Source organism: Urtica dioica, chromosome 10 (assembly GCF_054948205.1).
Source record: "Urtica dioica subsp. dioica isolate 48M chromosome 10, U.dioica_male_clone48M_v1_H2, whole genome shotgun sequence".
In the NCBI taxonomy this organism is placed as follows: domain Eukaryota; kingdom Viridiplantae; phylum Streptophyta; class Magnoliopsida; order Rosales; family Urticaceae; genus Urtica; species Urtica dioica.
In genome coordinates this window covers 25763109-25773796 of record NC_142765.1, presented here as the reverse complement: position 1 = coordinate 25773796, position 10688 = coordinate 25763109, and the positions used below count along the sequence as shown (strand labels likewise).

At 33.5% G+C, this 10688-nt stretch overlaps 1 protein-coding gene across 1 annotated transcript; it reads right to left on the bottom strand.

Annotated features, from left to right (window-relative positions):
- Nucleotides 1–7535: 7535 nt before the first annotated feature.
- LOC149384510 (protein indeterminate-domain 14-like) lies at nt 7536–10432 on the bottom strand. Its single transcript, XM_089629077.1, has 3 exons — nt 9712–10432; nt 9214–9628; nt 7536–8670 (listed from the first exon to the last, which is right to left on the bottom strand). The coding sequence occupies exons 1-3, from the start codon at nt 9821–9823 to the stop codon at nt 7734–7736; spliced, it is 1464 nt and encodes a 487-aa protein (XP_089485203.1). The 5' UTR covers nt 9824–10432; the 3' UTR covers nt 7536–7733.
- Between the last annotated feature and the right edge of the window lie 256 nt (nt 10433–10688).

The following is a 10688-nucleotide window of genomic DNA, read 5'->3' as shown; positions in this document are numbered from 1 at the left end:
TTTCCACTCGAGATTCTTCTTTTTTTAGAAGTTGGTTACGATTCAGTACTGAAAGTCTGGCCCGGAAAAAAAAATGATTAATTGAAAAGAAAAAGAGAAATTGCCCAATTTGTCACTAATTTCGTAACATTTTCTCACTTTCCACTAAAAGACTAATTTGGTCCAAAATGCCACCATCTATGTCAACAATGTTGACAACTATTTTTGTCTTTCACTATTAGATGTCAACATTTTTGACATATCGGTGATATTTTGGGCCAAATTAATCTTTTGGTAGAAAGTAGAAAAATGTTATGAAATTAGTGATAAATGGGACAATTTTTCAAAGAAAAATGAATGTGGCATGGGTTTTCTTTTAGACTTGATCAACCACAACCAGTGTATGGTTATTTTTGTTAATGGAAATAATGCTCAAATTATGGTAGAAGCATATGAGTGTGTGTGTTCTAAGTTATAAAAGTTGATTCAGAAATAAAGTAAAATAATTAAATGCGAACTTAGATTCATAATCAGATTTGTAAATCAGAGCAAGAAAAAAATGGGCTCACTAGACCTGCCAGGTTGATTATAATCATTATACCACGTTGGCGAAGCTGATGGTGATTTTTTCAATTTATTTTTTTCTTTATGTAATTGCCACAACATATGGAAGACGACATTCATAGTTAATATCAACAGAAAAAAAGGCCATCCAATACACTGAGTAATAATGTTTATTTTTGTTTTATGTATTTGTTTTTTGCAACAAGACAAGTATATAGGACAAATGAATTTTCGATAGTACATGCGCTGCCAAACTGTATATAAATGGCTCTAATATTGGTAGATAGGTGAATAAATACGTTCATATATCCATATATATATACAATATATGTATAGTTACATACATAAATGTCGACTGATATTTGACAAAATCAAGGAATTCAAAACTAGTAGTACAGCTCTGACCGTGCTTGTGTTGAGGATTGTGTTTCTTGTGGAGTTGTTAGTTGGTTCAGTTGCGGTGTTATTAACCAACAGCCACAAGATTAGTGACGTTATATTAACCTCTCATATTCAAGGATGTGTATTACTAAAATTCATACTCGTCACTTGTATTTAAATTGCTTGTATTTGTGTGCAGGGACGACGAAGCTAGAAATTTAGTTGAGGGTGTTAAAATAATGTTTTTGGATTATGTGCAAAAAAAAAAAATCTATGGTATTTAAAAATAGGGTTAAAAACTGGTTAAAGAGACTAAATAAGCTATACATTTTTTTTTTAAATTATTTTATTTAGGTGAATTTTAGGAAATATTGCAAAAAAAATTGAAAAAAACTTCAGGGGCCCCACCTCACTACAAGTAGCTTCATGCTTGTGTGTGTGTGTGTGTGTTGTTGTTGTTGTTTTATTTTTCTGTTTTTTATATGTTTATTTGTTTATTTATTTCTATTTTTAATGAAGAGTAGGATGATAGCATTTAGGCGCATTTCAATTAATATGGTGTCAATAAAGATTATGCCATTTTATTCCAATCGGTATTGCTAAGTTAATATATATATATATATATATATATATATATATATATTTATAATACAGAGTTGCTTTTAGTTAGGTGCCCCAAAGTCATGTCATATTAAAAATTAATCAGAATTCGACATATAATACGATAGTTTTTTTTTTTTTGGAATCAAACAGTTGAATATACAAGAGTTAGATGAACTGCGCCACATCAAATTTTTAAGAGTCTTTACAACATAGTCAATATTTCTTCTATATTTGACAGTATTTTTAATTCATCTTGATTTTAGCCCATCTTAAAATCGGCAGTTTTAATAAATTAATTCGGCCATTTTTATAGGAGTAGAGATAATACCGAAACTTAAAAAATTTGGACCAAAATCCATTAATTGTATTTTATTCCAAAAATTATGACTATCTATTTTATAGAATTACGTTTTTAACCTTGGTTTTCTTTTCTCTCTCTTTTCTCATTTCATTTCATTTACATGTCTCATTGAATCAAAATCGATGTTACAAACACAAACAAATTCGGGATGTTAATTTGCTAAAATTAACATTTTAAATTATTTTTTTTACATATTTTAAATCATATAAAAATTTGCAAAAACTCTTAGATTTATTGGCGTCCGTAAATTTATTTACAGACATGTCAATAAATCTTCAAAGAAAAATCCATGTTTCTTTAAAAATTTATTGACATAAAAAAATGTATTAACAAATATGTCAATAAATCTTCAAAAAAATTCTCAGATTCTTTGAAACTTTATTGACATTTTAGAATTTATTGACAAACATGTCAATAAATTTTCAAATAAATTCTCAAATTTTATGAAAATTTATTGACATTTAAAAAATTATTGACAAACATATCAATAGATCATAAAAGATATTTTTAAATTTTTTTTAAAACATATCGCAATCATATTTTTAATTTCGCATACTACTTGATTTCGTATACAAGACAAATTTAATATAAAGTCATATACCATAAACATAAAAATAAAAAATGAAGAACGAAATATATATGAAAAACAAATAAATATGAAGAGTTAAAATGAAAATGAAGTTGAAAAGAGAGAGAGCAATATAGATGATGAAGGGTATTTTAGTATGAAGAGTATAAAAAAACGAACCCAAAAATTTATTTTCCAACATATCCTTTTAGAATTATGAGTTTTGGATAAGGCCTAATGTTAATCTCTCTCTCTCTCTCTCTCTCTCTCTCTCTCTCTCTCTCTCTCACACACACACACACACACACACAATGTATCATCGGCTACACACCTACGGAAAATGATATTTTTTAACAAACAAAAATAAAGGAGGTGCTCAATATCAAAGATTTCAATGATGAATATAAATTGTCTTAAAAGCTGATCATATCTCACACATATTTGATTTATATATCTAATGAGACTTCCAAAATAAACTTCCTTTCACGTAAACCTATGCACAAACATGTTGTAATTGTATATATGTGCTTAATCATATCCTAAAACAGCTGTATATACTCTTGTTCTCCGAATGAGAAATATTCATAACTAGATCAGGTTTGTTTTGAATGTCGCTATATGAAAATGATGTATATTGCTCCTTAATAAAGAATTTAGTATTAAAAGTAAGGTTCATAGCGACAAAATATCTAATATTTTAGTTTTAATAAATTTATATACCATTTTTTTCGATAGAAAAAGATTTAACGTTACTGTTTTGAACTATCGTTAGCCTTAACCATGTTAAATTCCATGTCTCAAACGTTAATAAAAACTAAATATATTAATTTTTAATATATCCAAGCCCTTTGTTTAATTAATTATATATTAGTTTTTAGAAGTTAATTAATATATCTTATCTAAACATACATATGCCGCTATTAAAACTATATACATAATTATAGATATTGATAGGATAGCTATCCCGATGTGTTTAAAAGACATCGATTTGAAATAGAGTAAATTATTTTCAAGTTAATCTCGAGATTACTTAGAAAAAAGAAAAGAAAAAAAAGGAGAGGGGATCAAATTCATTATAACCACCACTTATTTCGTCTAAAAGTTGACCGATAAGGATTTATTATACACTTCGATATATAGAGAAATTGATCCCTTGATATTACAAATATAAAAGACTCCAAAAGCGCTAGCTAGCAGCTTTTACACAGACCAAATTAAATTCTGAAATGCTTTTTAAAAAAATTTCCATGTCTCTTTACCATGTTACTGATCAGAAATTCGCATCCACATGAAAGCAGTGTCATCGACACCCAAAATTAAATCCTTCAATCTTTTAGTCATTAATTCGTGGATACGCAAATCTTTCCAAACAAAAAGAGGAAAAGTAATGATCACGAGAGCTATAAATCCAAGGCAGTTCATTATAGTCGTACGATTTGGCATCATTGTTTTAACATCACATTTCTTAGCAAATAATTTTTTAGCAGATAATCAGCTTTTATACTAATTATACTAATTAAATCACTTAAAACATACTAATTTTTTGAATCATTAACCAGATTTAACTATTAACAAGATTTAAATAACTGTTGATCAGATTTCAATAATTATTAACCAAATTTCAATAGTGGTTAACTAAATTTCAATATACCAATATTTTGAATCGGGTTTTAATAATCGTTAACCAGATTTCAATAAATGTTAAAGCAGATTTCAGAAACAGTTAACTAGACTTCAATAGCTGTTGATCATATTTCAATAACTGTTGACCAGATTCAACGACTGTTGACCAGATTTGAAATAGAATAGTTTTTTTGTCTCGAGAAAAAAGAAATGATTATTGACAAAATATTTTGAAAACATGAGTAAAATATGAAAAGTGATACACTTTTTATGTTAATTATGTAATTTTCCAAATATTTATTTAAGTGGGGAGATCGATCATACTCCCACGGTCCCACCAAAAAAAAATTAGATAAGTAACGTTTCTTACTCCTCTACAAATATTTGAATGTCTTTATACCCATATGTTCATTTAATTCAATAGTTTTTTTTTTCTTTGCTTTGCAAAATGAAACTTTACTCTTTAAATATTCCACTATAAATTGTGCAATGTTGTTATTTATAATCCTCTTAATATCTCTTTATTATATTCAAATTTATTACTTATTATTCTCAATTATGTATTCATGAAGAAAAAAACTTCATTTATGCCATCTACACTTCCCAGAGAAAAGCTCCACCGCCACCACTCAATTACACACCTCCATAAATTCATCCACACCACCACAATACACTCCACCACCCATCCATAAGTGAAATAATTTGTGAGTTGTTTGACGTTGACGCAATTTCTTGAATTTCAAAACACCAAGGGTTTCTCGCAATATGACCCTCCTCAAAATTCACAAACATTTTACTCGCCTCTAATATTCCCATAATACCTTTAAGTGATTCGTTGTATTATGTCTTTATGTTCAACCATCAAAAGCCCGAATTCCACCACAAATCTCAATTCCACAACAAGTGATCAAGTCCAAAACAAGGCTATTACCCACCAATCCCACACCAATTTGAAGCATACAAAATTCTTACTTTCAAAAGTCTCAAATGGAGGATGACCATGAGACTCAACAAGTGACTCAAGACTATGAAAAATAAGTAGCAAAGTAGCAATGTCAAGATCTTTGAATTAGTGTTCCATGTCTAAGAGTAAACGAGGAAACACCGCGAGCCACATGGAATAATATATATTTCGATCACAATACTCGTAATATTAGTACAAAATTTGATGATTTAGAGACAATAATACTAGTTTTGTGGAATAGTTGTCTCCGCTAAAATTTAAAAGTAAGGAACAAAACTTTTGAAGAATTATTACAAAAGGTGTTCATGAGGATGCCTCAACAATCACGGAAGTGTATCTCCACAATCTTCTCAAAGAGTAGATGCACTTAAAGTTTTCAAAGTTTACAAGAATTTCACACGAAGATCAACCTTTACAAGAACGAAATGACCAGTGCGATGACAGACAATATCTTGAAGTTTTGGTGTGGTGAAAGATGCATGGATGAACATTTTCCATTTTTTCCGAATGTCTCGTGACATTCTTACCATCCACGTCTTCTCTGAGGCCTTAGCTCGGGTCGCATTATGAAACTCCGGAGAATTAGTTTAGCTCCCAAAATGGTAAAGACGACATAAAATTAAGAGATTGGTTTCAAGCCGAGAAGCGAGCCCAATAGCAATTGTGAATAATGACCTCTCGCGTGGACGATTTCTTGAATATAAACTTTAATGTATAAGTTTAATTTGTTTATTTAAAACTAATTTGTAACTTTTATATTTCATTAAATTAAAAGTCATTGTTTGATTCAATTATTCTTCCTTAAGTTTCATTCAATAAAGTTTTTTTAATCATGATTTTAGAAGAAAAATCATTTTTTAAATTCATATAAACTATATATGGTTTATAAACCATACAGTTTATAAAATTTTAGATTAAATTAGGTTTTAAAAAATTTACTTTATAAAAGTTTGTATGGTTTATAAAATTTAGATTAATTTAGTTTTAAAAAAATTACAAACTTTGCAAGGGTCTGAAGCTGAAAATAACTTCATATTATAACGTTTAAAATAATTTTAGAAAGGTATATTTCATTCCATAATCCGGAAACGGAATTTTGGTTTCATATAAACCGTAATCCAGGCTTGTCCAAGATGAAATGTTTCCATTCTATTTTTCTACAGAATTTTGACCGAACCAAAATGTAATTTCAGAAGCGTGATATGAGCCCATGACGTCACTAATAAAAATGAAAAGATAAAAACAAAATTAATAAATAGAAAAAAATGACATTATGATATATGTAGTTGTAAAATGTATAAAAGTTCATGTGTCACGGTCGTTTAATTTATGAGTTGAAAAATCAAACCATAGTAAAACGAAACAAGACGCTCCAAAGGAAATGCCAGTGAGTTACTTTCGTGACCCCTTTTGGCTCGTTTGTTTGGTTTCATTGATGAAAGAGAGATCGAGAGATCAGTGCAGTTCTTCTTTTTATTAAATGCAAAGTTTGTTTGTGGTGTTTTTTTGTTGGACTTTGGTCCCAAAAGAGAGAAGAAAAAAAACTTTAATGGTCTGAGCTTATAAGGAAAAGATGCGCTGCTTTTTTATTTTGGCTTCTGTAAGAACTGTCTTGGCGCTGATTCTAATGCACGCCATGGGACAATTTATAAATCGCCTGTGAATGTGTGATCAATATATGAGTATGAGTGTATCTATAGGTGTACGTACATTAATTGTGTATAGCATAAAGCCAAAGAGTACCAAAGTGATAGTGATGAAGATATATATGTAAGAGAAGGTTTATGTGGAAATATGGAGTTTTTGTTTGTGTGTGTGTCACTGCGGCTTTTGAGAGCAACGAGGGAGTCTCTGTCATTTTAAGCCCTTTTTCTCTCACAACAGTTGGCACTGAAAAACATGTTGCTTTTTCCTTTTCTTTTTTTCTTTTCTTTTTCATTAATTATTACACATTTATGTTTGACCACCAAACTGCTCTCTCTCTATCTCTAGATTCCCAGTTCCAAATTATAAAAAAAATAAGAACTATCTGATTCTCTTTCTTTCTTTTATTTTTCTTTTCTTATATTTTCATTTATTTATTTCAAAGGTATGCGTGTGTATGTATGTACATATATGCATGCGTAAAAGGAAAAGCTTTTTACTAGTTTTGTTGGTCAGTGTCATACTTTAATGCTCTCACTGGCCATAGAAACGTCAACTCCATCGTGACTTTCATGGCCAATCTGACGATTGACTAGACTAAAGATATCTAGTTACACATAACATGAAGATAAATTAAAAGACAATAAGGCTATAGATATTTTTGAACATTTTTGTTCAATAAAATAGTTCAAACGAATCCCTGCATCCTCATCATCGTGAAAACCCCTACCATTGCAAATTGCAACGAGGCTATAATGTTATTTTGTCTATATATATATGCATGTATTTAGTCACCCACAACATCAAAACCCTAATTATTTAGTTAATTAATATAACGACTCTGACGATTTAACAAACTAGCGACTCCAACTTCAAGTTGGCTCCATATATATTACAGCTTTGACAATAACCACAAAAGACTGGTTTCATTATCACATTGAATTACATTTAAAAAAAAAAACAGAAATGAAAAAAAAAACTTGGACAAAAAAAAAAAAATACAATACAAAAGATTGAAAGAGAAAAAGCGAAGCTGATCATCATCATCAAACAAATTTCCCAAGACTACGTTGATGGTGATCATGATCAACTCTTCTCAGGATCATGAGATCCTTGTCTATCACTTGATGACACTCCAAAGATAATAATCCATCAGTATCTCCAATGTTGAAACGACTATCATCCGAGGCAGCGGTGGCGGCGGCGGCGGTGGTGGTGGTGGGATTAATAATAGCGGTGGTTGCCCTAGTTTGGTGAAAGATGTGAAACTTGTGCTTACATGAATGACAAGTGAGGTGGAGGAGGGTCGAGTTTAGGTGGCGGAGAGCGTGTTCTTTCAAGGCGTGGGCCCGGTCAAGCTCGGCTCGGGCCTGTTGTCTCACTCGCTTAGCGTCCGCGAATTCCCTCTCGGCTATCTCCATCTGCCTCCTCGCCTCGCTCCTCGCCTCCTCGACCTGTCTCTTCTCTGTCTCCTCGTCCAAATCGCCGCCGCTCAACAATGCCGAGTTGTTGCTAGTCCTAGTGGAAGTTGTAGTATTTGTAGTAGTAGTAGTATTAGTAGTAGTGGGACTTTTCTCGCCGAAATTATCCGACGAGCCGATGGAGAGCTGAAGCTGCGTCGAGTATTGGGTTTCTTTCGAAAGACTGCACAACCCGGTTCGTCTCGTGGTCGATAGTTGGAGATCCAAGTTGTCGAAGCTTGGGGGGTTTTTGTTGCCCTTGAGGATCGCCAAGGCATTATTAGATGTAGGAGTTGCGGTGGTGGTGGTGGTGGTGGTGGTCGGAGTGGTGTCTATGGGGATGAGATTGTTGTTCTTTTGCGCTACTATGGCCAAGTTGGTGGTTTCGGTGCTAGACGGGCTAGGGCTCGAGGCGGTCCGGGACAAGCACGGCGGTGGCTGCGCTGCTTGGGATTGATGATGGTGATCGGAGCGAATACGGCCCAAGTTGCAAGCGTCTTGGTGCTCTATGAAGCTCTCCACTCTATATGTATCATCAAGAGATAGATAGATAAATACATCTATCATATGATTCATATCATTGTGTATATTCAATTATATCATGAACGAAGAACGTAACCCTCATACACAATAATAATAATAACAAAAATAAGAAAATAAAACCAATTTTTTTTTTTTTTTTTTTTTCCATTTTTCATGCGTGTGGAACATGTCAAACCTAGCTATGATATCCATACCCTAGCTAGATTTTGGCTATACACATAAATGACCTAATGCTAATAGTAGTAGCCTAGTAAAAGTAGATACCGATCATTAAAGGAAGAAAAAGAGATTACGACCTAATGCTAATAGCTACGATATACATATAAAGAAAAAGGAAAAAGGAATTAATCAATTATGATAGCTAGTAGTAATAACATGGGTGAAAAAAAAAAAAAAAAAGGAGAAGAAAGAAAGAAAGAAACTTTTTGCACATAGATATATGCTTAATTTAAGGGGTTTGGTATTGGTTTGAAGAAATTATCAAGCAAAGCGAATTTGGGGAAATGTGTACAAAAACACAGACCTGGAGAAGACGCGGCCGCAGTCGCAGGAGTGGCCGCGGGTGCCGCAGGTCTTGAGGTGGGCCTTGAAGTCGGAGTGGACGGCGTACGCCTTGGAGCACCGCTGGCAGGCCCACTGCTTGTGTGCCGAGTGTTTGCGGCGGAAGTGCTTCTTGATCCCGACCAGGTCGCCCAGGGCGTGCCGGGGGTCGTGGTGCAGACACGTCGGCTCCGGGCACACGAACACCCTCTTCCGGTGGCCCTGCCCGCCGTTCTCCGGCGCCTCCCTCTTCACCAGCTTCCACGCCACCTTGTGCCGCCGCCGGTGCATCTGCAGGTTCTGCTCCCTCTGGAACCCCTGACCGCATATCTCGCACACGTACCGGTCCGACTCCATCAGCGTCTTCGGCGACAGCGACACCACCTCCGCATCCGGATCTGCAAAATATAGATTTTTCAATATATATTGTCACTCACTATATATATGTATATATATCACTGGTTGCCACGTCATCGCCTACCTGGAGTCCCAGCCGGTCTTCTCTTCCTCTTGTTGCCGGTGGCGTTCGAGCCCGCCTCGATTACCAGGCACGAGAACGCCTCCGACGGAGATGTGCTGTTACTGCCTAACATTGTGTATATATTCTGATCTTTAATTCTCTAAAAAACCCAGAGAGAGAGAGAGAGAGAAAGATACAGATAGTCTGATTGATAGAGTGGGATTTTGATGAGTGATCAATCAGGTGATGAAGGGTTGAGAGAGAGAGAGAGAGAGAGGTGTTGAAGAAGAAGAAGAAGAAGAAGAAAGATGGAAGAAGAAAAAAAAGGGACTTTTTTGTTGTTGTTGGTGTTGGTGTTGGTGTTGTTTCTTCTGTCTATCTTTCGGCTGATCAGAAGCTTTCTTTAATGTTGTCTTTTGAGGGAGGTATATATATATACATATATGTATATATGTATATGTATAGTATGATGAAGTGATTTATATGAGCAGCTTCTTTTTTTCCTTCTTCCTTTTGGCGCTTTGAACCAGCTTTTTTTTTTTTTTTTATTTGTTGGGTTCTCTTTGCTGTTTCTTTGTTTCTTCTTCCGACCCAATAAATCTCATCATCTCTTCCTCATCAAGTAATATAGTACAAATATATATTGTGTTTGCGAATATGGCTATGCACAGAGAGATAGAGAGAGAAAGATAGGGAGTTCTCTTCTCAATTATATAACTTGTTCGAGAGAGAGAGAGAGAGAGAGAGCCAATCTGTAAGAATTGAAATATAAACTTGATCCCACAAAAGCAGCGATGGGCCCCAGAAGGGAAAACATACCCACAAAGAAACAAAAACACGCTCATTATTCATTTTTATTTATTTCTTATACACAGTGAATTTTATTTTTCTTTTGCCTATATAATATACATCTCTGAGTGTGACGTATTTCTTTATATATAAATTCGCCATGCATTAATACACCCAAATTCTCAAGCTCCCAAAACTCTACACACGTA